Source organism: Capra hircus, chromosome 7, assembly GCF_001704415.2.
Source record: "Capra hircus breed San Clemente chromosome 7, ASM170441v1, whole genome shotgun sequence".
NCBI classification, from domain to species: domain Eukaryota; kingdom Metazoa; phylum Chordata; class Mammalia; order Artiodactyla; family Bovidae; genus Capra; species Capra hircus.
This window is the reverse complement of record NC_030814.1, coordinates 69,814,742-69,842,673: the sequence shown is the minus strand read 5'-3', so window position 1 is coordinate 69,842,673 and position 27,932 is coordinate 69,814,742. Positions and strand designations below refer to the sequence as shown.

Genomic DNA, 27,932 nt, shown 5'->3' with positions numbered 1-27,932 from the left:
ATGAATTGGAAGATCGGGATTAACATACATACACCACTATATATAAAATAGATAACTAATAAGAAGCTACTCTATAGAACAGGGAACTCTACGCAATGTTCTATGGTGATCTAAATGGGAAGGAAAACTAAAAATGAGGGGTATATGTCTATGTATAACAGATTCACTTTGCTGTATGGCAGAAACTAACAACATTGTAAAGCAACTATACTCCAATAAAAATTGAAAAAAAAATGGTGTCTATTATGTGCTGGTAGCCTGATAGGAACAATGTTGCACTTTCATTTAAATTTAAGAAGAACATTGCAGGATGCATCAGATTTTAGTATTGACAGATCTTTTGTCTGGACAAATCAGGCTTTTGACCTTTCACATTCTTGTTGATAATTGAGAGTTCCCACAAAAGAAATACCACATATTTAATGCTGTGAGCAACTGAACTGGACAAAGGCTGACAAATTAGCTCATGAATCTGAGCTGATTTGCTTACTACACATTGGAGGTTCTGTCTTTCCCAAATAGCCTTTTGAGAGCCCCCTTCATGTCCTTGTTCCTCAAGGTATAGATGAGAGGATTGAGAGTGGGGGTCACCACAGTGTAGAAAAGAGTTAGAAACTTTCCTCCCTTCTGGGAAAAATGGCTTCGGGGCTGGATGTAGACAGCAGTGACTGTGCAGTAGAAGAGGAAAACAACCACCAGGTGAGAGGAACAGGTTTGGAAGGCCTTCCTCCTCCCTTCAAGGGACTGTATGGCCAGCACTGTCCGGGCAATGTGACCATAGGAGATAAGGATGAGCAGGAGTGGCACCATCAGGAAAACAGAGCCAATAACAGAAATCTGGAGCTCATTGGAGTGTGTATCTCCACAGGCCAGACGGATCAGTGCAGGGACTTCACAGACAAAGTCGTCCACCCGGTGATGATGGCAGAAGGGGAGCTTCATGGTGGTGGGTGACTGCACCAAGGTGCCAAATATGCCACTTGACCAGACCAAAAATGCTAGCTTGTGACACACGTGAGGCTGCATGATGACTGTGTAGTGTAGGGGTCGGCATACTGCCACATATCTGTCGAAGGCCATGACCAGCAGCAGCACACACTCAGCAGCTCCCAGTCCCAAGAAGATATAGAGCTGGACTGCACATCCCAGGTAGCTGATGGTCTTGTCTGCGCCCCCGAGATGGACTAGCATCTGGGGAATGCAGCTGGTGGTGAAACAGAGGTCCAGGATGGAGAGGTTGGTGAGGAAGAAGTACATGGGGGTGTGGAGGTAAGGGTCTAGGTGGAACAGAAGTATGATTGTGGTGTTGCCCGCTAGGGTGATCATGTAAGAGACAGACACAGTCACAAAAAGGGTCATTTCAAGGCTGGGGTTATCTGAAAAACCCAAAAGGATGAAGTCATCTGGGATGGTGCCATTGACATGTCCATCTAGTGCCCACCTGGGACTGCAAGAAGCAAGACATCAATTAGAATATCACCTACAGGTGGCAGAGAAAAGTGATTTGTAATTTTAGAAAACTGTATCTATTATCTTATATTAATAATTTTTCTGGTGTTTTGCTGACTTTTTTTTTCATCCTGTTAATTTTTGGATATTTTCATCTGTTCCTTTCTTCAAACTTGGATAATTCTAGCATTTTCCTAGAAGCCAAGAATATGGTAAGTGAATGTTCAAAATTAACCCTTGCCACTATGATCAACTACATGCTAGAAACTGGAGAACCTACAAGAAATGGAAAAATTCTTAGAAATATACAAACAACCAAGACTGAATCAGGAAGAAATGGAAAATCAAAATAGACTAATTACTAGTCAGGAGATTGAATGAGTAATCAAAAATTTCCCAACTAAGAAATACCGAAGATTAGATGGCTTCATTGGTAAATCTTATCAAATACCTGAAGAACAAATAATGCCAAACCTTCTCAAACTCTTCCAAAAAATCAAAGGTGAAGGAAAACTCCCATACTCATTTTATGAGGCCAGCATTACCCTGATACCAAAGTCAGATTTCAGATATGCTACCAGAAGAGAAAACGAAAACCAATATCCTTGGTACCTATAGGTGAAAAATTTCTTAATAAAATGCTGGTAAATCAAATTTAGCAGCACGTTAAAGAATCATGCACCATGATGAAAAGGAATTTGGCTTTGGGATGCAAGGATAATTCAACATAGGTACATCAATCAGTGTGATACACCACATTAATAAAATGAAATGATAAATCATATGACAATCTCAATAGATACAGAAAATCATTTTATAGAATTCAACATCTGTTCATGATAAAACTTTTTAGCAAATTAGGTATAGAAGGAAAGTATCTCAGCATGCTGTGCTGTGTTTAGTCACTCAGCCATTTCCAACTCTTTGAAACCCTAGGGACTGTAGCCTGCCAGGCCCCTCTGTCCACGGGAATTCTCCAGGCAAGAACACTGGAGTAGGTTGCCAGGTCCTCCTCCAGGGGGTCTTCCCAACCCAGGGATCGAACCCAGGTCTCCCACACTGCAGGCAGAGTTTTTACCATCTGAGCCACCAGAGAAGCCTATGAATACTGGAGTGGGTAGCCTATCCCTTTTCCAGGGGATCTTCCTGACCCAAGGAAGGTTGAGCCAAGGTCTTTTCCTGTATTGCAGGTGGATTGGTTACCAGTGAGCTACCAGGGAAGCCTATTTCAGCATAATAAAGGCCATATATGCCAAGTCCACAGCTAACATCATACTCAATGGTGAAAAGTTTGAAAGCTTTTTCTTTAAGATCAGGAATAATACAAGGGTTCACTCACTTACCACTCATAGTTCTATAAGTCCTAGCCAGAGGAATCAGGCATGAAAGATATACAAAAGGCAATAGAATTGGAAAGGATTCCAATTTGCAGATGATTTAATTCTGTGTTGCTGTTCATTTGCTAAGTTATATCTGACTCTTCACAACCCCATGGACTGCAGCATGCCAAGCTTCCCTGTCCCTCACCATCTCTTGGAGGCTGCTCAAATTCATGTCTATTGAATCAGTGATGCCATCCAACCATCTCATCCTCTGTCGTCCTCTTCTCTTGTCTTCTATCTTTCCCAGCATCAGAGTCTTTTCCAGAGAGTTGGCTTTTCACATCACATGGCCAAAGTATTGCAGTTTCAGCTTCAGCATCAGTCTTTCTGATGAGTATTCAGGGTTGATTTTATTTAGGATTGACTCATTTGTTCTCCTTTCTGTCCAAGGGACTCTCAAGAGTCTTGTCCAACATACAATTCAAAACCATCAATTCTTTGGTGCTCTGCTTTCTTTATGGTCCAGCTCTCACATCCATACATGACTACTAGAAAGACTTTTGCCCGGATTATACAGACCTTTGTTGACAAAGTGATGTCTTTGCTTTTAACATACTATCTAGTTTTGTCATAGCTTTTTTCCCAAGGATCAATCATGTTTAATTTCATGGCTACACTCACCATCCGCAGTGATTTTAGAGCCCAGGAAGAGGAAATCTGGCACTGCTTCTACTCTTCCCCCTTCTATTTGCCATGAAGAGATGGGACTGGATGCCATGATCTTCAGTGTTAGTTGCTCAGTTGTGTCCAACTCTTTGTGACCCCGTGGACTGTATCCCACCATGTTCTTTTGTCCATGGAGTTCTCTAGGCAAGAATACTGGAGTGGGTTGCCATTTCCTTCTCTAGTCATGATCTTGGCCTTTTTTTAAAAAAATTTTTATTTTTACTTTATTTTGCTTTACAATACTGTATTGGTTTTGCCATACATTGACATGAATCTGCCACGGGTGTACATGAGTTCCCAATCCTGAATCTCCCTCCCACCTCCCACCCCATATCATCTCTCTGGATCATCCCCGTGCACCAGCCCCAAGCATCCTGTCAGTTCAGTTCAGTTCAGTTCAGTCACTCAGTTGTGTCCGACTCTTTGCAACCCCATGAATCACAGCACGCCAGGCTTCCCTGTCCATCACCAACTCCCGGAGTTCACTCAGACTCGCATTCATCCTGTATCAAACATAGACTGGCGATTCATTTCTTACATGATAGTATACATGTTTCAATGCCGTTCTCCCAAATCATCCCACCCTTGCCCTCTCCCACAGAGTCCAAAAGTCCGTTCTATACATCTGTGTCTCTTTTGCTGTCTCGCATACAGGGTTATCATTACCATCTTTCTAAATTCCATATATATGTGTTAGCATACTGTATTGGTGTTTTTCTTTCTGGCTTACTTCACTCTGTATAATAGGCTCCAGTTTCATCCACCTCATTAGAACTGATTCAAACGTATTCTTTTTGATGGCTGAGTAATACTCCATTGTGTATATGAACCACAGCTTTCTTATCCATTCATCTGCTAATGGACATCTAGGTTGTTTCCATGTCCTGGCTTTGGCTTTTTAAATATTGAGTTTTAAGCTTGCTTTTTCACTCTCCTCCTTCATCCTCATCAAGAGGTTCTTTAGTTCCTTTTCATTTTCTGACTTTAAAGTGGTATAATCCACATATCTAAGGTTGTTGATATTTCTCCAAGCAATCTTGATTCCATCTTGTGTTTCATTCATCCCAGCATTTTGCACAATGTGCTCTGCGTATAAGTTAAATGACAGGGTGACAATAAACAACATTGTTGTACTACTTTCTTAATTCTAAACCAGTCAGTTGCACCATACAAAGTTATAACTGTTGCTTCTTGACCCATATTTAGGTTTCTCAGGAGACAGGTAAGATGTTCTGGTATTCCTGTTTCTTTAAGTGTTTTCCACAGTTTGTTATGATCCACACAGACAAAGGCTTTAGCGTAGTCAATGAAAGAAAGGTAGATGTCTTTCTGGAATTCCCTTGCTTCCTCTATGTTCCAGCAAATATTGGCAATTTGATCTCTGGATCCTTTGCTTTTTCTAAATCCAGCTTAACAGACTAGTCCAAGTGGCATGCAAAATTCATAGATGCTAATACCTGTTTTCTGGGCACTTAGTATTTACAAATCATTTTGCCTCCATTTAATGACTGAAACATTGGTGTTCTAAATAAAACATATACAATGTGGCAGCTATTTACTTGCTAATGAATGATTGTTGCTTTCTGGTTTTATTGATATGTATTTTCAAGAGAGGAGGAAAAAAAATCCACAGTTACAGCAAATGAGAGCTAACGAAAGTTCTGAACATCCAGAGTCAGATTATTTTAAAATTGTTGACTAGAAGTTGACTTTCTGTGCAATGATATCATAGTAGATTTTAAGAACTAATAAAGATGCTAAATCTTTGGAAATCTCCATGTAAGTATCAGATATTTTGCTCTATAAGAAATGACCTCCTAAGTTCTAATAACAGAAGGGTCTGTGACAATAACATAGCCTTCTTTGGAAAAATCTAGATGAGAAATGAATTGTGTGAGGGAAGAAAAATAATTATTACTTAACAAGAAAGTTGTTTTAATGAGTCTAAGCTATTGTTATTTTAATCAATTGCTATTTTAATAAATATATATATACTGAATCAAATGTTATTTTAATATATGTATGTATGAATCTGATGAGTCTGAATCAATTGTTATTTTAATATCATATATATATGTATGTGTATGTATGTGTATGTATGTATACGAGGTGTTAATATCTGTCTTAGAATTTAAAACTCAGTGAAAAAGTAAAAGTATGTTTGCTCAGTCATGTCCAGCTCTGTGCGACTCCGTGGACTGCAGCCCACCAGGCTCCTCTGGCCATAGAATTCTCCAGACAAAAATACTGGAGTGCATAGCCATTTCCTTTCCATGGAATCTTTCCCCATCCGGGGATAAAACCTGGGTCTCCTAAATTGCAGGCAGATTATTTACCATCACCAGGGAAACCTTAAAACTCAGTAACTACTGAAAAAATACCTTTCATTTTCAGCAATTTATCATATATTTTTTTGGCAAATCAGGCTATTAAAGAAAAGGTGTAATCTGCAAGCTTAGATTCAAAGTATATCTTCTTATTTGCCTCCCCTATGTGTTTTTAAATAAAGAAACCTTAAATATATGGTGAAAAAAAATAAACCCAGCTTGAATATCTGGACGTTCTCAGTTCATGCAATGCTGAAGCTTAGCATGAAGGATTTTGAGTATAACCTTACAAGCATGAAAGATGAGTGCAACTGTCTGGTGGTTTGAATATTCTTTAATACTGCTCTTCTTGGAACTGGGATGAGGATTTATCTTTTCCAGTTCCGTGACTACTGTCAGGTTTTCCAAATTTGCTGACATATTGAGAGGAACACTTTGATAGCACCATCTTTAGGATTTTAAATAGCTCTGCTGGAATTCCATCACCTCCATTAACTTTATTGACAGCAGTGTGTCCTAAGGCTCACTTGACTTCACACTCCAGAAAGTCTGGTTCTGGGTGAGTGACCAGACCATCGTGGTTATCCAGGTCATTAAGTTTTTTTTTGTACAGTTTTTCTGTGTATTCTTTCCATCTCTTCTTTATCTTTTCTTCTTCTATTAGGACTTTACCTTTTCTGTCCCTTATTGTGCCCATCTTTGGATGAAATATTCCTTTGATATTTCCAGTTTTCTTAAAAAGGTCTCTAGTCTTTCTCCTTCTGTTGTTTTCCTCTATTTCTTTGCATTATTCATCGAGGAAGGCCTTCTTGTCTCTCCTTGCTGTTCTCTGAAACTCTGCATTTAGTTGGGTGTATTTTCCCTTTTCCCCTTGCTTTTCATTTCTCTTCTTTCTTCAGCTATTTGTAAAGACTCCTCAGACAACCACTTTGTCTTCTTGCTTTTCTTTTTCTTTGGGGTAGCTTTGTTCACTGCCTCCTGTACGATATTATGAACCTCTGTCTATAGTTCTTCAGGCACTCTGTTTATCAGATCTAATACCTTGAATCTATTTGTCACTTCCACTGTATAATTGTAAGGGATTTGATTTAGGTTATACCTGAATGGTCTAGTGGTTTTCCCTACTTTCTTCAATTTAAGTCTGAATTTGGCAATAAGGAGTTCATGATCTGAGCCATAGTCAGCTTCCGGTCTTGTTTTTGCTGACCGTATAAAGCTTCTCCATGTTCGGCTACAAAGAATGTAATTGATCTGATTTTGGTATTGACCATTTGGTGATGTCCATGTGTAAAGTCGTCTCTTCTGTTGTTGAAAAATGGTGTTTGGTATGACCAGTGCATTCTCTTGGCAGAATTCTGTTAGCCTTTGCCCTGCTTAATTTTGTACTCCAAGGCCACACTTACCTGTTACTCCAGGTATCTCTTGACTTCCTACTTTTTCATTCCAATCCTCTATGATGAATAAGACTTTTTTTTTTTTTTTGGCTGTCAACAGAGGTCTTCTAGGTCTTCATGAAGTGAAGTGAAAGTCACTCAGTCATGTCTGACTCTTTGCAACCCTATGGACTATACAGTCCATGGAATTCTCTAGGCCAGAATACTGGTGTGGGTAAGTCTTTCCCTTCTCCAGGGGATCTTCCCAATCCAAGGATAGAACCCAGGTCTCCCACATTGCAGGCAGATTCTTTACCAGCTGAGCCACTAAGGAAGCCCAAGAATACTTGAGTTGGTAACCTATCCCCTATCCAGCAGATCCTCCTGACTCAGGTATCAAACCAGGGTCTCCTGCATTACAGGTGGATTCTTTACCAACTGAGCTATCAGGGAAGCCCAAGGTCTTCATAGAACTGATCAACTTCAGCTTTTTCAGCATCAGTGGTTCGGGCATAGACTTGAATTACTGTAATGTGGAATGGCTTGCCTTGGAAACAAAACATCATTCTGTCATTTTTGAGGTTGCACCCAAGCACTTCATTTCAGATTCTTGCTACTCCATTTCTTCTATGGGATTCATGCCCACAGTAGTTGATATAATGGTCATCTGAATTAAATTCACCCATTCCCATCCATTTTAGTTAACTAATTTCTAAGATGTCATTTTACTCTTGCCATCTCCTGCTGGACCACGTCCAGTTTACCTTGATTCATGGACCGAACATTCCAAGTTCCTTTGCAATGCTGTTCTTTACAGCATCGGATTTTACTTTCATCACCAGGCACATCCACAACTGAGTGTCGTTTCCAGTTTGGCCCAGCCACTTCTTTCTGGAGCTATCAGTATTTGTCCTCCATTCTTCCCCAGTAGCATATTGGACATCTTTTGACCTGGAGGGCTCATCCTTCGGTATCATATTGAAGAAGGGAAGAAGCAGATCGCTCAGACTGAACTAACTCCACTTTATACTTTTAATGAACTCTGGACTACATATCTGGTAACCATGGAGATAACATACCAGTGGCCGAGCAGGCCTCCCGGATGGATTAACACCAGACCAGGCTGACCTCATACCTAGACTTCTTAGGAGAAGAAGAAAATGATAACTCACTATATTATCAAATACCTTCTGTAATCTTAATGGTACTTATTGATGTGGGCTACACTGTATGGCTAATTGGTCTTCAGAACGTGAAACATGACTGTAAGTTAATTATATCTCCTTGTAACATTTTCCAGAGCAGACTTGAGAAAATTGGGAATGTAGGCTTGGGTACATACACACTAGGTATAAAAGGTAGACACAAAAAACTGTCAGGGTCCCTGGCTAAAGAGGAAACTCTACCTTGGACCTGCTGGTGTAATAAACTGCACTCCACTATCTCCACTGTTCTTCTGAGTGAGTTTGTTTCCTGGGCTGTTTGGCTACAACAATACCTTTTTGCCTTTTTATACAGTTCATGGAGTTCTCACAGCAAGTATACTGGAGTGGTTTGTCATTCCCTCCTCCAGTGGATCATATTTTGTCAGAACTCTCCACTATGACCCATCCGTCTTGACTCATCCTAATGACGCTGCATGACGGCATGGTTCTTAGCTTCATTGAGTTATGCGAGCTCCTTTGCTACAACAAGACAGTGATCCATGAAGGGGAATTTTAGGTATAGAAAATCCTAAAAACTCCATCTAAAAACTATTCAATCAAATTAACAAAGTCATTAAAGTTTCAGGATACAAAGTTAATGTACGGACACAACTGAGCAACTATCACTCTCACTTTGATTTTGATGAAAAAGAACAAAGTGAGAGGTGTCACATTTCCATTTCAAATTATAGTATAAAATTAGGAAATTAAACAGTATGACACTGGCAAAAAAACAGACTAATGAATAATTGGAACAGAACATAGAGCCCAGAAATAAACTTAGTATATACTTTTAACTAACATTTGCCAAGACAGCCAACCAACAATAAGAGAGCTCAATAAATGGTGCTAGGAAAATTGAATATTCACATGTAAAAAGAATGAAACTTTTTTATACAGCTCACAAAGCTTAATCCAAAATAGATTAAAGACTTTAGTGTAAGACTTGAAACATAAAACTCCTGGAGGAAAACATAGGGAAGAAAACACCTTGGCATAGGTCTTTGCAATATTAAAAATGTGACACGTAAAGCATAAACAGCAAAATAAAACATAAACATGACTACATAAAACTAAAATACTTCAGCACAGCAAAAAGAAATGTTCAACAAAATGAAAAGATAACCAACAAAATGGGAGAAAATACTTGCAAATCCTTTATCTGATAAGAAGTTAATATCCAAAATATATAAAGAACTCATACTACTCAATAGCAAAAAAAAAAAAAAACACAAAAAAACCCACCCCCTCAAAATCCCAACCAAGCAATCAAACAAAAAAAGACACCAAATAATCCAATTAAAAATAGGTAATGAACCTGAATAGATATTTTCAAAGAAGATATACAAAAAGCCAATAGGAACACAAGAAAATGCTAAACATCACAAGCTATTAGGGAAATATAAACCAAAATTACAATGATATATCCCCTTACATCAATTAGAATGACCATCACAAAAAGACAAGTGATAACAAATGCTGACAAGGATATAGAGAAACGGGAAAATTTGTGCACTGTTGGTGTGATAGTAAACTGGTGCAGACGTAATGGAAAATGTATATAAGATCCTCAAAAAATTAAGATTAGAACTACCGTATGATCCAGCAAATCCACTTCTGGAAATAGAGCCAAAGGAAATGAAAGCAATAACTCAAAAAGATATCTACACTCCTATGTTAATAGTACCAGAGTTTACGATAGCCAAGACCTAGAAACAACCTCTCTGTTGAATGAATGGATAAAGAAACTGTGATATATATATATATATATATATATATATATAGTAACATTATTTAGCAAAAATAAAAAAAAAAGTGAGGAAATCCTACCATTTGCAGCAATGTCATTGTATCTTGAGGACATTATGCTAAGTGAAATAAGTCAGACAGAGAAAGACAAATACAGTATGATATCATTTAAATGTGGAATGCAAAAAGAACAAAACACAACTCCTATAAAAATAGATCAGATTTGTTGTTATCAGAGGCAGAGGTTGGGGGAACAGGAATTGGAATAAGGTTGTCAAAATGTACCAACTTCCAGTATAAGATAAATGAATAGTAAGGGATATAATACAACATGATAAGTATAGTTAACGTTGTTTTATGATGGGCTTCCTTGGTGGCTCAGATGGTAAAGAATCTGCCTGCAATGCAAAAGACCCGGGTTCAGTCCCTGGGTCTGGAAGATCCCCTGGAGAAGGGAATGGCTATCCACTCCCTGGAGAATTCCTTGGACAGAGGAGCCTGGTGGGCTATAGTCGATAGGGTTGCAAAGAGTAGGACATGACTGAGCAACTTAGACTCTCACTTTATGATGTACATGAAAGTTACTAATAACAGATCCTAAGAGTTCTTATCACAAGGATAGGACTTTTTTCTCCCTTTTTCTTTCTATAATATCTACATGAGATGAAGCATGTAATTATTTTATAATGTATGTCTGTCAAATACACAGTGATATATGTTAACTATAACTCAGTAAAACTTCAATAAAGCCTCCACAAAACACCTCAACCCTTGCCATCCTTCGGTAGTAGCATAAGTGATTCTTCTATTCTCTTCTTTGGAATCAAGGCTGCCCTTTAGCTTCTATGTAAGTGATTTTGGTTAAAATTTGTTTACTCTAACTGGAACTCTACCCCCATGCCACTTCCTGTACCACCTCCCGCCCCCAAAAGCAATCCATTTCTGTACTCATCCTGAGGCATATCTACCTCTTTGCTAGTGAGCAGAATTCAACATCTAATGTTGTGTCACTGAATGGCATTTCCATCAAGCAGTAATGAAGCCACCAAGATTTTGTGAGCTGATATGTACTTTTTGTCAATGTGTGCGCAAGTGCTCAGGCAACAAGCAGCCTCTTAAGATACTCTCTTCCCACATCTGGAAAAGCCTTGGCTAGCTGATCTTCCTTCCAAAACATTTTAGCTTATAAGATATGTTTGTCCCATTTTACCCCCAACTCTATGGAGCCGCCTGTGATTTTTTTCCTAATAATACATGTCTATGTGCAGCTATGAAATTAAAAGATGCTTATTCCTTGGAAGGAAAGTTATGACCAACCTAGATAGCATATTCAAAAGCAGAAACATTACTTTGCCAACTAAGGTCCGTCTAGTCTAGGCTATGGTTTTTCCAGTGGTCATGTATGGATGTGAGAGCTGGACTGTCAAGAAAGCTGAGTGCCAAAGAATTGATGCTTTTGAACTGTGGTGTTGGAGAAGATTCTTGAGAGTCCCTTGGGCTGCAAGGAGATCCAACCAGCTCATTCTAAAGGAGATCAGTCCTGGGTGTTCTTTGGAAGGACTGATGCTAAAGCTGAAACTCCAATGCTTTGGCCACCTCATGTGAAGAGTTGACTCATTGGAAAAGACTCTGATGCTGGGAGGGATTGAGGGCAGGAGGAGAAGGGGACAACAGAGGATGAGATGGCTGAATGGCATCACCGACTTGATGGACATGAGTTTGGGTGAACTCCGGAAGTTGGTGATGGACAGGGAGGCCTGATGTGCTTCAGTTCATGTGGTTGCAAAGAGTCGGACATGACTGAACGACTGAACTGAACTGAACTGAACTGATGTTTCTCAAAACTTAAGCAATAAATATCAAAATTGACTCAGGGACATTTTCAAACTGCCCATATGACCCTGATGATTTTGAGAATTCCATTGGTGTCCTGTGACCCTGTGTGAGAATTTCTACAGGTATGAGGCATTATTACTATTGCTACATTGATTTTACTGATGGCTTTGCTTGCGGGAGATGGGTTAGAAAAAGAGTAAGGACATCCTACTCTTCACTGCAGGTCTTTCCTCTGTAACCAGCACTGGGTGGTCTAATGGGCTGTACTTAGGATGTAACCTCTGCCAAAACCCTGAGGTGCTGGCTTTGTGGTTCCTCCTCAGGGTGCTGGTCCCTAACTTGCCTTTCCTCCCCTGTCTTTCTGTTTGTCTAGTCTTGATAATTCATGAAAACCCCATTCAGGGCCTAAACTAAAGGAAGTCATAGTTACGGGTGGTGGAGAAGAATAGAGAATCCATGTATATGCTCCTAAACTCCAGGAAAACATAAAAGAAAACTAACAACAAAAGAGATGGTCATTGACGGAAGGGCAATGTCTCACCTGGACTTTGTGCATATTTTGGAGAATCATAAAGTGTTTCTGAGTCGGATATAAAATAATGATATGAAGCATGGCATAGGAGAAATAATGAAGCTGAGAACACCCTCTTCTCCACTCCCTGCTGAACACATAAGTTAAGTGCATGCCCAAACTTTCCTTGTGTTACTGGCGGTGCTCCCTGGCATTTTCCTCTTTATTACTCACTACTAGCAGTGCAGGTCCAGCTTCCCTCATGCTGATACTGAAGCAAGTCCTGGACTTCTCACACAGTCCTCTTGGAAATAGCTGTTCTATCATCCTCCTCCTCTTCTATCTGCTTAGGACCTTCTCTTTCCCATAGCATAAATTTAATTAATTAGATGAACAGTCATAACTAGGTCCCCTCTTCACCCTGCTAGGGATCTCTGATTATTTCACATCTTCTGATACCTCCCCACAGCCCTGCCATTAGCTGACATCATGCTGAACCTGTTCTTGTACAAGTGCAGCAAGCTTCTTTCCGATGCCCTCTGGCTACTCTGATGATCATATCATCATGGTGCCTGCCACCTCTGAGGCCAAATGGAGATTATTTTTATTTCAGCTACTTGGAATCTAGGAAGATGTTCCCTTGAGACTTTAATATATTCACATTTCTATCCTGGTCTAAATCTTAAATACTTGGATTGCTGACAATTTCAGTTTGTATCACCCAAGCACTCCTACTGTAGTTCTTTTACATCAATGGTTGATAATTTAAAAAAATGCATTATTTGAAATTAGTATGAAATTAGCTGAATAAAAAGTCAGACACGACTGAGTGACTGAACTGAACTGAGACAAGAACTTTACTTAATTCATTTCAGCATCCCTCTAAGGGACTTTCAAAGTGAAGCACTCACTAAATATTTATCACTTTGCAACTTCAGTTAGAACAGTGCCATTTCTTTTCTTTTTGCCCATTTTTTAACACTTACGAGAACAGTGCCATTTCTGACCATTGGTTTTCAAGCAGATGTCATAACAGTATCTGTTTCTCATTAATACTTTTCAGTAATAATGCCAACATTAATTATTGCTCAATATTTGTGACTACATTTATTTACTTTCTAACTGATATCATTTACCCCAAAACAATCCTTATGATGCATTTATTTTGTATCAATATCATTATTTCAAGGAGGAACTTATATTTCATTTACTTTCTAATCACCCTCCAGCCTGTGATCAATTCAGGTAGGAGATACCTCCTTGGAGCTGGAAGCTGAGTCTGGAATGTGCTAGCTTAACATGGCACTATGGAAATGTATGAAGGGAAGAGGTAGTTTCTGGGCTATGCTATAGTAGGGATGTGGCAAAGGTAGATTGAGTTTCCTTCTGGTGAATTCTGCCTTCCATTTTCCATATTCCTTGACTCCTTAGCTATATATATATATATTCATCTAAATGATCTCTGTTCCCTTGTAGCCCCAAGTTTCTCTTTTCCAACGTAACATGCTATTGATAAATGCTCTGCACTTCTGATAGGGGAAGCCTCTAATGTTAAGTGTCATGAGATTTGTGTGGTAATCCTACTTTATCTTCTAGGGGAGTACTCAGCTATCACTTAATGGCTCTATGAGGAGTTTATTTTGTTCACCACTATGTGTTTATTTGTGGTTTATTTATTTTGGGGCTTCCCTAGTGGCTCAGACAGTAAAGAATCTGCCTGTAATTCAGGAGACCTAGTTCAATCCCTGGGTTGGGAAGATCCCCTGGAGCAAGGAATGACTATCTACTCGAGCATTCTGGCCTGGGAAATCCCATGGACAGAGGAGCCTGGTGGGTGACAGTCCCTGGGATCTCAAAGAGTCGGACATGACTAAGGCACTAACACTTACTTACTATGTGTTTATTTGAAATATATTCACTTTATCTGTAGCCTCTAATTTAATAACTTATAAAAATGGAATATAATATTTCCAGGTCTAGGATTATATTGTTCTAGAAACCCTTGTACTTGAATCTCAGAAACCATCATCTGTTATCTGTGTTGCAGCATCCTGTTCTATAATGGCAAATCTTCAGTCATACAATGTTTAGACTATCAATGATAAACTGCTGAAACTCTTTATTTTCACAGCTGTTGTGACCCTTCTAAGCAAAGCTCCAGCTATTCAAGTCAATCTTCCCAACGCTGGTTAGTGCAAATCCTTGAAGACCCAAGAATTTGTGGAAACTTCTTTTCCTTGTTTTGTTCTTACCAGCACCCGTGTTTTTTCCAGAGCACTCTTGAGTGAACAAACGTAGATCCACTTGCCATAAAGTATTCCCATTATGTAAGGACATCACTGATGCTGAAAGCTGGCATGTACCAGGGCAGAGATTATAGAGAGTGAGGGGCAATAACAGATCCTAGGAGGTGGAAAATGTCGATTGACTTTATCACCTTTCTGGTTCTCAGTTGCCCTGTCCTAGCAGCCTGGAAGCCCCCCTTTTGGCCATTCTCCATGAACTCTCCTTAGCCCTTCTTGGTTTTGAGAAATTCACCCATCCTGGACCACATACTCTGCATGACCAGTAGAGCTGATCATCTGGGGAGAATTGTCAGAATACTGCAATGCAAAAGCATAAATCTTAAAACCTATTGGTTTGAGTGGAACTGGGCTCATCCTTGGTGAATTCACATCTATCTCTACTACTTATTTGGAAAATAATTTAATGTAAAATGAATACAAAGCATTACACAAAAATCATAATGCTGTGGAGCACAGATAAACTGTAGCTATTGTGATAAACTTCTGGTTATAACACAAGCTAATTGGTAGTAAAAATGTCCAAAATGATTATAGAAAATGTTGGTTTGTATGTTTTCCTCACTTTATAAATCCAGGAAAAGATAGACAAATCACTGACAGAATTTTCAAACAAAGATCATTTTTTCTCAGGCAGAGCATATTGGATATTTAGGGCAGTGGAATTATAGTACAATACTATAATGGTGGATATGCATCGTTACACATTTATCAAAATATATAGAATGTACAACACCAAGAGTGAATCTCAAGGTAAACTATGGGTTTGGATGATAATGATTTATCAATGTAGATTCATCAGTTGTAGCAAACATCCCACTGTTGTGTGGGATGTTGATAGTGGGGAGATTATTCATGTATAGGGGGAGTGAATATATGGGAATTTTTTACCCTCAATTTTGCTGTGAACCTAAAATTTCTCTGAAAATGAATTTTATTAATTAAAAAATAGCATCCCCCCAAATATTTGTATGCTGATATCTTCCACACACCAAAAATGGTAATCATTCTCATTGGGTTTCATTCAGCTGCTGCTGCTGCTGCTGCTAAGTCGTTTCAGTCATGTCCGACTCTGTGTGACCCCATAGATGGCAGCCCACCAGGCTCCTCCATCCATGGGATTTTCCAGGCAAGAGTACTGGAGTGGGTTGTCATTGCCTTCTCCTCCTGTTAAATCCAGGTTAATTAGTCTTTTAGTAAGACAAATCTTGCTTTTATCCTTTGACTCATTGTTCCGCCTTCAAGTACTCTGGGCATAATTTTTTTTCAGATGAAGTTGCTTCTTTTCCCTGCCCCTCCAGCTTTATTGAGAGAGCTTTATTGTCAATTTATTTAATTGACATATAACATTGCATAAGTTTAAAGTGTACAATGTGTTGATTTGATATGCTTATATATTGCAAATGGTTACCACCAAAGCATCAATAATAGGTCCATTACATCAGAGACATTACTTTGCCAACAGAGTTCTGTCTAGTCAAGGCTATGGTTTTTCCAGTGGTCATGTATGGATGTGAGAGTTGGACTGTGAAGAAACCTGAGCACTGAAGAATTGATGCTTTTGAACTGTGATGTTGGAGAAGACTCTTGAGAGTCCCTGGACTGCAAGGAGATCCAACCAGTCCATTCTGAAGGAGATCAGCCCTGGGTGTTCTTTGGAAGGAATGATGCTAAAGCTGAAACTCTAGTACTTTGGCCACCTCATGCGAAGAGTTGACTCATTGGAAAAGTCTCTGATGCTGGGAGGGATTGGGGGCAGGAGAAGAAGGGGACGACAGAGGATGACATGGCTGGATGGCATCAACGACTCGATAGATGAGAGTCTGAGTGAACTCCGGGAGTTGGTGATGGACAGGGAGGCCTGGCATGCTGCGATTCATGGAGTCACAAAGAGTCGGACACAGTTTTTCTAGATTCCACAGGTGTGATATCATATAGTATTTACCTATTTTTCTTGACATTTCATTTAACATAATGCCCTCATATTCTATCTATGTTGTTGCAAATGGTAGGATTTCCTTCTTTCTCATAGCTCAATAATATCCTATCGTGTTTGAACTTCACATCCTCAAACTTCATAAGACAGTTCTGGTTTTCTTATTTTTATTTTTACCAGTGTGATTTGCTCATATTGTTCTTTGTACATGGAATAGGTTTACTTTTCCCCTCGATGTACCTAATCATAGCCATTCCCAAAGGCATCACATATGTTCCTTTTCCCTTCTCATGTGCATTTTATAGTATTTCAGCCCAAGTTTGATCACAGCCTGAGCAAGGGTATAAATGACTTACCTCCAGGACACCATAGTCATTGAAGAAGGATTGATATTAGAGACCTGTCTTTATTAGCATCCTGGGCACAGAATCATGAAGAGATGACAGTACTAGTGCTGTGGAAATTTCCTGCCTATTTCAAGAAACCTCAAGCTTGCTGAGACTGATGAGGCAACTGGGACTCCTTTCCCAGAAGAAAATCAGCTTTGTGTCTGAATGTCTCCTATGGTGAGTTCTCCATCACCTTGGGACCTAACCATATCTGCTCCTAGTTATTAGAGATGGAAAATTTATAGGTATCCACCTTAAGGGACTTTCCCCCTGTCTTTCCATTCACCTAAGTTAGATTTTACTGTTTTTAAACCATTCCGTAAGCAGAAAACTCAATAAATCCTATTGACCTTGGGGCCTTCTCAGTTTGGGTCCCATTCTCATGCTTTCCCTGGCCTGGTGTTTGGATTCAGAATCTGGTGATTTCTTCCTCATGGACAAAAATGTAAAGATACTCAGAAAAGATTTTGGGATTCAGGAGAAAGTATTTCATATATATATATACATATATTCTAAATTATATGTATCCTTCAGCTGGTGGGTCATCTTTGTGTTTATAATACTGACCCAAATATTTTTAAAAATTCTGTCAGCTGAAAAGTGCTACTGTGGTCAAAAAGTTTGTTTAGATTTTCTGTAAGATGTTAAGGAAAAACTCAAATGACTTTTTGCCAGCTAAGTATTTTTTTTTTAAAATTTTTTGCAACCAAAAATTGTTTATAAGTGTAAATTAAAATTTTTGATATGGAAACTGAAAAATGTGAAAAGCAGTTGAACACATGCACAAATAAATTATATATGTCCTTATAGAAGAAAATTCACGTATTGCGTGTGTGTGTGCTAAGTTGTTTCAGCTGTGTCCTATTCTTGGGACCCTACGGACTGTAGCCTGCCAGGCTCCTCAGTTCGTGGGATTCTCCAGGCAAGAATACTGGAGTGGGTTACCATGTCCTTCTCTCGGGGGGGGGGGGGCGGGGGGGAGAAGGGGATCTTCCCGACCCAGGGACAGAACCCACATCGTTTGCATTGGCAGGAGGGTTCTTTACTACTAGTGCCACCTGGGAAGCCCCCACATGTATACTGAGTTTATGTAAAGAGAAGCATTAAACTTCCTCATTCTAACTCCATTCTGTTTTCCTGCAGTAGTCACCATCATAGTTTTATGTATGTACATAAGCACAAATGCAAAGCCAACTATATACATATTTTTTTCCTAAGAAAGATAGCGCTAAGTTGTGTCCAACTCTTGTGATCCCATTGACTGTAGCCCACCAGGCTCCTCTGTCCATGGGATTCTCCAGGCAAGAATAGTGGAGTGGGTTGCCATTTCCTTCTCCAGGGGATCTTCCCGACCCAGGAATTGAACCCAGGTTTCCTGCATTGCAGGTAGATGCTTTACCGACTGAGCTATACAGAAGAGAAGTTTCTTTTTTTGCCTATGGTAGAGACAAAATGATAGGCTGAAAAACATCAAGGGGGAAAGATCTATCTGTAGGTTTTCTCTTTCTCTTACTTCATAGCACAAAGTACAAAAAATTTTACAAAAACCAAAATCCGCAAAATGCTAGAGGGGAAGTGCTGTGTTTCTAAAAAGCACAAACATATTTCCTAAGTTTCCATCTCAGGTCAGTTATCACTTAGTTATCATTTAGAAGCCTGTGAATATTACCTTACTTTTGGGGCACTCCATTTCCTCTTCCTTAATACTGTGGCCTTGGACTAGAGGATGCCTGCACCTTCCCTTTGCCACTTAGATTTTGTTATGGCTACACTATCAAGTAATTACTAATAACAATGACTTACATAGTTCAAATGCCAGTGCTTGAAATAAAAACATATCTGAATAGTGAATGCATATTTTGGTACCATTGTAAAACCAGGGTTTATATATCTATAGGAAGAACTGAGAAGTTGTCAACATAGCTGTTTCTGGTTGCTGCCTACCCACTTTCATCTCCTTCATTTGGTTCTGTAAAAATATGTAGGTCTGAGGTACTAGGAAAAACTCTTCTCATGCACTAAATTGTCAGGCCACCTGCCACAGGGTGGGTTAGGAAGTAGATTAGAGAGGAAGGCTGGGGAGTGAACTTTACCTTGACCAGCAAAGAGACCAACATCCTAGAACACAACCACCAAAGTGCTTGGTTACATTGCATTCTCTTCTCAGGTTGAAGTTGTTTAGCTGGGAAACTACACAGAGAGACTGAGAAGAAAGTAAGAAGGACAAAGACAAATACCTTGCAGGTAATGAAGCGAATGAGGGAGTGCATGACTATATGTGGGGGGAAAAGGTGGAAAATGGTCATTTCTTGTTGAGTTTTGACTTCTGCTTCTGTAGTTCTTTTTTTAAAAAAAGTGTATGTTACTTTAATTAATTAATTTATTTGACTGCATGGGGATCTTTAATCTTCATTGGTGTGCAGAATCTTTAGTTGCAGCATGCGAACTCTTAGTTGCAGCATGTGGTATCTAATTCCTTGACCAGGGATCAAACCCAGGATTGATCTTAGTAACTTAGTAATTCCCCTGCATTGGGAGCATGGGGTCTTAGCCACATAATCAGGAAGTCCCTGCTTCTGTAGTCTTAAGTTTGAAAAGTTTGAACGTGTATCCTTTCCTTATTAGCTCTTATGGAACATCACACCAAGCGAGAGCTCCTAACTCTGATTCTTTGGGACCATGCCGATGTCAATGAAGAACTATTCAGTAGAGTCCTGCCTAAATTCCTGACCCTCAAATAATCATGGCCACATTTTCCATTTAGCTTTTTTTCTTTTACATAGACTCTATGGTTCTTAAAGTTTTAATTATGATTATCAAGTAATTATTCCATATATATAGAAATTGTTATATAAACCAATGAAATAAAATATTGAATGTACAAATAAAACTGCACATATAGGGTCAAGTTACTTTTGACAAGAGTACCAAAACTATTCCATATGGAAAGGATAGAACAATTTCCAGGAAATTTTGTTGAGAAACTGAATTTTGCAGTTCAGTCACTAAGTCGTGTCTGACTCTTTGCAACGACAGGGCCTGAAGCATTCCAAGCTTCCCTGTCCTTCACTATCACCCGCAGTTTGCTCAAATTCATGTCCATTGAGTCGGTGATGCTCTCTAACTATCTCATCCTCTGCCACCCTCTTCTCCTTTTGCCTTCAATCTTGCCCAGCAACGGGGTCTTTTCCAGTGAGTCAGCTCTTTGCATCAGGTGGCCAAAGTATTGGAGCTTCAGCTTCATCATCAGTCCTTCCAATGAATTTTCATGGTTGTTTTCCTTTAGGTTTTTAAAGATAAATGTCAAGGTTAAGAGTGGTTTCTTTACACCACTGAAACAGCAGGTGCTTCAGCCTCAGTGGGGAAACTCTAGGGTACCAGGAATCACTGGGAAGAAAAAATGCACCTCAAATATTTCAGAGGAATGTCCTAAATAGGCAAATCCATAGAGATAGAAAGTAGATGGGTGCCTAGGACTAGGGGTGTGCTGAAATGAACTTTTGCAGTGTGATGACTAAGGGGAGTGAGCATTCTCTGAAGCAAAGAAATCTAAAATTGTGATGAGTTTACAAATCTGTGACTATACTAAAAGCCATTGAATTTTCTATTTTTCCAGTTTTATTGAAAATAGTTGACATATTCACTATACAAGTTCAAGGTGTACAGCTTGATGGTTTGATTTATATATGTGTGAAATGATTACCACAACAGATTCAATAACATCCATCTTCTCATATAGAAACAATAAAAAAGAAGGAAGAAGAAGGAAAAAAATATCATTGTGTTGAAAACTCTAAGGTCTACTTTATTAGTAACTTTCCTATATAGCATACAGCCATGTTAGCTATAGTCTCATGTTGTGCATTGCATTCTTTTAAAAAAATTATTTAAATTGGAGGCTAATTATAATATTGTAGTGGTTTTTGCCATACATTGACATGAATCAGCCATGGGTGTACATGTGTTCCCCATTCTGAAACCCCTCCCACCTCCCTCCCTATCCCATCCCTCAGGGTCATCCCAACGCGCCAGCCTGGAGCTCCCTGTCCCATGCATTGAACCCAGACTGGCAATCTATTTCACATAGGGTAAAATACATGTTTCAATGCTATTCTCTCATATCATCCCACTGTACATTGCATTCTTATTACTTGTTTATCTTATAACTGGAACTTTGATCTTTTGGCCCCCTTTCTCTAGTTCCCTCTCTCACCTCCTTCTTCCTCACCAGACACAAGTCTTACCTCTTTTTCTATGAGGTTTTATTTTTATTTAGGTTCTACACATAAATAAGATTATATAATGTTTGTCTATTTTGGTCTGATTTATTTCACTTAGCATAATGCCTTCAAGGTCCATCCTGATCACAATTGGCAGGGCTTTCTCATTATTTATGGCTGAGTAATATTTCATTATCTCTATCTACACTTATATCTGTGTCACAACTTCTTTATTCATTCTTCCATTGACAGGCCCTCAGACTGTTTCGAAGTCATAGCTATTGTAACTAATGCTGCTATAAACATAACTGCAAATATGTTTTTGAGTTAGTGTTTTTATTTCTTGGATACATTCCTATCCCAGAAGTGGAATTTCTGGATCATATGGTAGTTTTATTTTTATGTTTTTGAAGAACCTCAGTAGTGGCTGAAAAATTTACTATCCCACCAATAGTTCACAAATCTTCCCTTTTCTCCACATTCATGCCAACGTTTAGCCCTTGTCTTTTTGATGATGGCTATTGTAACAGATGTGAAGTAATAGCTTACTGTGACTTTGATTTGAATTTCCCTAATGACTAGTGATGTCGAGTATCTTTCCATGTACATTTTGGCCTTTCATGTACTCTACTCAAGTTCTTGACAGTTTTTAACTGGGTTATTTTTTATTATTAAATTGTACAAGTTCTCTATATGTTTTGAATATCAACCCTGTATTAGATATATTGTTTGCAAATATTTTTTCCTATTCCTTAGGTTGTCTTTTCATTTCACTTATGGTTTCTCTTGCTGTTCAGAACATTTTCAGTTTCACTTGTTTATTTTTAAAATTTTGTAGCTTGTGCTTTAGGTGTCATATTGAATTGTACATTATAAATGAATGAATTGTGTGATATGAAGTAACACCTCAATAAAACCGTTGGCTTTAAACCTAAAAGAAGTATATCTCAGAGGGTTATTTTGCTACATGTTTTTCCTGAAGATTTAGTCCTTTGACATTTTCTCTCACTATAGAGGATTTTTTAAAACTTAGATTTTTATCCTTAAAAGAATAGATGTCATGTAGTAAACTATTGACTGCAATATTTTTCTAGGTGGAGAGACTGCTTCAAACTACTGCCTTTCCTGGTGGACACAGTGGTGGGATGACATTTCTCCGTGGCATGGCTGACACTGAGTATGGACGAGGATAACAATGAATTATATTCATGGACATGCAGGCAATGATCTGAAATGCATTACCAAGGATGCATTTTTAGTTACTCCGCTGACTTGCTTCTATGTCCAACCTTGACATATTATGAAGTCTACACTCCACTAACATTGGTTTCACTTTTTTCTACACTGATCCTATGCACTCTCTGTATTGTCTTTGCCCTCTTTGACTATAGTCATGATAGAAACCAGACCAGTTGTTTTAACAGAGAAAATTGAACATGAGGAATGGTTAGATTAGTGATTGTCCACTTGACAAGAGAGAAAAAGACAAAAGTTTCATGGGGGAAGCAACTTCAGTCAGCAGGTAAGTTGGATTTATTGGATCTTTGGAAGAGGGTCCCATGGGGTTGAATCTCAGCCTCTGAGAAAGGAGAGCTGCTGGGTTGATGTTGCTGTTCCGGAGGGATATGAAGGTCTGGTTCTTTAAGTGTTGCATACTGGGGCAGCTGCTGCCTCTGGAATATGCTGCTGCAGCTGAGGTAAATCTGAGATGAATTTGAGACATATAAGAAAGCAGGATGAAATAGTAATTCTGTCTCCTATAGCCTGACTACCATGCTTCTAACTGGAAGAATTTAGAGGAAGCTGCCAACCAGTAAGAAGCCTTTTACTCAGAGTCCCAGTTCTGCAAAGAGGAATGCAAAGGAGTCAACTTGACGTTGAGAGGCAATAGCTTTAGAGCCAGAATAAAAAGTGAACATGAGAATTGAGTATGTGTGCCAAGAGATGACCAAGGGAGGTTTCAGGAGCTGGGGCTGAGGAAATGGGACTAGAGGAATTTTTGGTGTGTCTCTTTTAGCTCAGCAAGGAAGATTTCCTAAAATAGATGATATTGAGGTTCAAAGGAAGAAAATGATAAATCTCAGTATACTTAGGGTAAGATCATGATTCTAATTTTCGTGGTGTGCGTTTCGCACATTATATAATTGAAACAGCAAGACCCTAGGGTGCTTGCCCCCACCTCCACCATGTTCTCAGCTTGCCTTTCTCTGTGGAAAAACATTAGGCAAATAATAAGTTTAATCAGAGAAATGAGGACATATAGAAACAAAGGAAAGTAGACAAAGGAGACTAAATAATAATAGTTTAGTCATTAAGCATAGTCAAGGCCTTTTGGTTCCTTCTCAGAGGCTGTAGATAATATTCTGAGTCATGTCCTGTGAGCTGTCTTATAGATATTGAAACATCTACCCTGTGGACAAGTTAATTACATGATGACCAGACTGTAGTGGTGACATAACCTGCCAGAATTCTGATAACTGGCCTCAAGGAAATGGGAACAAACTGACCCTGGAACCGAAGATCAACGGTACTTAAAATAATCAAGGTAAGGGGGGAAGGGACAGTTAGGGAGTTTGAGATAGACATGTACACACTTCTATATTTAAAATGGATAACCAACGAGGACCTACTGTATAGTACATGGAACTCTGCTCAATGTTATGTGGCAGCTTGGAAGGGAGGGGAGTTTGTGGAAGAATGGATACATGCATATGTATGGCTGAGTTCTTCACTGTTCACCTGAAACTGTCACAGCATTGTTTGTTAATCTGCTATATCTCAATATAAAATAATAAAGCAAACAAACAAACAAAAACAATTAAGATGATGCTGGTTGGACTACCAATGACCAATTTCAAGATGACTGCCTGAGCTGACTGTGCTGTTTCTGCCAAAAGGAGTTGGCCTTTGGACAGTCATCCACTCCCTCCACCTCCAACTGGTTGCCAATCTCTGAAACAAAGCAAGTTTTCATTTCCACCAACCTGGCCTCTTTCATGACTTTTGAGCAGTGAGCAGCCAAACCTGAGTTCAGCAACATAGTGAACAGATATCCTTGGGGTAAAAGGGAATGAAAAAAGAAATTGTCAGGATGTGCCAGCAGTAATATCTATTCTCAACAACTCTCAAGGTCATTGGTTGTTACTATGTTCTCGAGATGGCCAAATATGATGAACTTGAAAATATTAATATAAACCATGCACCATAATTGTATTATAAAATGCCAGGTCTGTCATTTTCAGTAAAATAAACTATGGTGTTGGAGAAGACTCTTGAGAGTCCCTTGGACTGCATGAAAATCCAATCAGTCCATCATAAAGGAGATCAGTCCTGGGTGTTCATTGGAAGGACTGATGTTGAAGCTGAAACTCCAATATTTTGGCTACCTGATGTGAAAAGCTGACTCATTTGAAAAGACCCTGATGCTGGGAAAGATTGAAGGCAGGAGGAGAAGGGGATGACAGAGGTTGAGATGGTTGCATGGCATCACCGACTCAATGGACATGAGTTTGAGTAAACTCTGGGAGTTGGTGATGGACAGGGAGGCCTGGCATGCTGTGGTCAATGGGGTCGTGAAGTGTCAGACACATAGTCAGCAACATAGTGAACAGATTTCCTTGGGGTAAAAGGGAACGAAAAAGAAATTGTCAGGATGTGCCAGCAGTAATATCTATTCTCAACAACTCTCAAGGTCATTGGTTGTTACTATGTTCTCGAGATGGCCAAATGTGATGACTTTGAAAATATTAATATAAACCATGCACCATAATTGTATTATAAAATGCCAAGTCTGTGATTTTCAGTAAAATAAGCACTTAGAGAAACACTGTGATGGCTTAACTGCACCTCCACCCCCAGAATAAATGAGAGTAACAAATCTCAATAACTAATGATTCTGCCACAAGATAATATGGTTAACAACTCCTGAATATTTTGCAAACCCCATATTTAGCGGGTGAAAAACCTTTATCGATCAAAGGCTGACCCTCTATAGGTGGCAGTGAAATTTTAAAATATATATTACCAAGCTTTCTTGAGGAAGATTTTGATATTCTGCTGACTTTCATGTTCACTTGAAGAGGGTGTCTACTCAGGATAGACGCCTTGAGACACCAGGTTAGACACTGAGTCATTTTGAGTAAAGTATTCAAGATGTGACCACTGAAGACCATGGCTTTGCTCTTAATTGGCAACATACAACTACATCCAAGAACCTCTTAAGGAGTCTGTCTATATTCACAGTACAAACCAACATATTTCCAAATCTTTGTTGGGAAAAATGATATTTTTGAAAGAATACATGAAAAACACACACATTCTATTATTTCCTTTTCATGAGTTTTTCTCATTTTTCTACAAAGTAGTTATAAAGGCAGAGGAAAGTGAATTTCAAGAAGTTTACTGTAAAACAAAGCAGAGCACCAAGAGCATATAAAATATTTAGAGCCTTGTGTTTCATTATAAAAATTTACCTATATTTTTATATCTATCATGTCAGTTGATTATAATATAAACATGTTTTATTTACTTATTAGTTGAGTTATTTAAATATTTTCCCCGAAAATGTTGCATAACATTGATGCTTCTGGAAAATTCACCATGATTACCTGTGGCTTTATATAATTAATATTGAATAGTCTAGGGGTCCCTGGTATTCTAGTTATCTATGGCTGCCTGCCACTGCCCTCTGCTGTCCCACCCAGAGTGAAATTTAGTGGCTTAGAGTAACAACCATTTTATTGCTAAGTCAGTTCTGTTGTGTCCAATTCTTTGCAGTCCTATGGACTGTAGCCCCCCAGACTTCTCTGTCTCACCATTTTGTGGGTTAAGAATTTGAGCAGAGCTCAGCTGGGAGGGAGACTCCTCTGCTCCATATTATGTCTACCGAGGTCACTGGATGGTCTTTAACTAGTGGGCAGGTCTAGGATGGTTCCACTCAGGTGTGGCACAGCTGGCTGAAGTCTCGTTTGTTTTGTATAGTAGAATTACCTGCAGTTTCCCTAGTAAGGATGTCTTAGGGTAGCTGGACTTCTTACCTAGGGATTTCAGGGACCCAGAAAGAATATTATTATCTGGAAGCTGCCAGATTTTTCTTACAACCTTATCTTTATTTATTTATTTTTTAAAAACTTTATTTTGTATTGCATATACTCAGTTAACAATGTTGTTATAGTTTCAGGCCTGAACAAGAAAGGGACTCAGCCAAACATACATGTATCCATTCTGCCCCAAACTCGCCTCCCATCCAGGCTGCCACATAACACTGAGCAGAGTTCCTTGTGCTATGCATTATGTCTTTGTTGGTTATCCATTTTAAATATAGCAGTGTGTACGTGTCCACCCCAAATTCCCTAATTATCCTTCCCCCTCTACCTTTCCCCCAGCAACCATAAGTTCATTCAAATGGTCAATCAAGTCACTAAGGTCAGTCCTTATTTAAAAAGAAAATTAGTCTCCACCTCACATTGCAAGATAGAAAAGACCTTGAGATCATCTTTAATCTAGCATCTTTTTTGAGAAACTTAATACTATCAATGTGTTCTAGAATTAGGTCAGTTCATTTCATAGCTATATGTGTGGATTGACTTTCCTCCATGTCACACTGCTTTGTTGAATTGGATCTGTGTCATTAGGAAAAAATGAGAAGAGTAAGCTCTCATGCATCATTATGTATGTTCACTGTTACCCAGTGGCTAATACATGGTCGCCCAGCGGGGGAAAATCCTTTGTTGTCTTGGTAACAGGAATAGTCATGGTTTTTTCACTTTTTCACTCCTCTTAAATCAAATGCTTTAGCTTTGTGATTCATATTCCTTTTTTTGTCCTTACTGTAGAAGGACTTCTTCAGTTTTGCTTTTTCCTAATTTTTATACATTATTTATATTACTATTGTTATACATTATTTCTTATGCTTGCATATTTGGCATATGCATGGCAGAGGGATAAAAATGAATGAATTAAATTTAAATAAATCTAGAACAGGAAAAAACAAAATACAAATATAAAGTTCTAACATTATCATCTGTTCTACTACTAAGAGAAGTGGCCCACACAGTTCTGGTTTAGTTCTGGTCTCAGTTCTTTCATTTACTGGAAAGACCTTGCCCAAGCTATTGCAACCTCTTTAATAATCAATTTATTTTATGACAATGAAGAATCATAATGGTGATTATATTATAAAGTTATTTGTGGATTAAACAAAATGGTCTGTGTAAATACACCTAATCTACTTCTTACATTTTGGAAGTCTTCTACAAATACTAGCTATTGCAATAAACTTGAACTTGTTATTTAAAATTTTTATTGTCATTAATTATGATGTATTCATATCCTGTGTTCTCAATTAGAGTGTATTCCCCTTTTTGGAAAAGAGATTATACCATTTTTTTTTTTTTGGTACTCATAGAACCAATATAGAGTCTTATATATTCACAATACATATGCTTGTACTAGTTCTCAGTCAATGGTGGAAAAACTTTCTATAGAAAAAAGTTTAGCTCAAAAAAAGCACCATTTAAGACAGGAATAAGAAAGCAATCTACTTCAGTTTTGGAAATTTTTCAAAGGCACATATAATTTATGAAGA

The 27,932-nt window shown here is 38.7% G+C and overlaps 1 protein-coding gene across 1 annotated transcript; it reads right to left on the bottom strand.

The window, feature by feature from the left end:
* Nucleotides 490-27,100, bottom strand: LOC102185650 (olfactory receptor 2H2-like). The gene is made up of 2 exons (XM_005682829.2): nt 27,033-27,100; nt 490-1,447 (listed from the first exon to the last, which is right to left on the bottom strand). The coding sequence occupies exons 1-2, from the start codon at nt 27,098-27,100 to the stop codon at nt 490-492; spliced, it is 1,026 nt and encodes a 341-aa protein (XP_005682886.2).

Coding starts and splice junctions, on each gene's coding strand:
- LOC102185650 (XM_005682829.2), bottom strand. CDS start 27,100: ATGACTATTCCTGTTACCAAGACAACAAAGGATTTTCCCCCGCTGGGC. Junction 1,448..27,032: donor GACCATGTATTAGCCACTGG/GTAACAGTGAAC, acceptor TGCTTCTTGCAG/TCCCAGGTGGGCACTAGATG.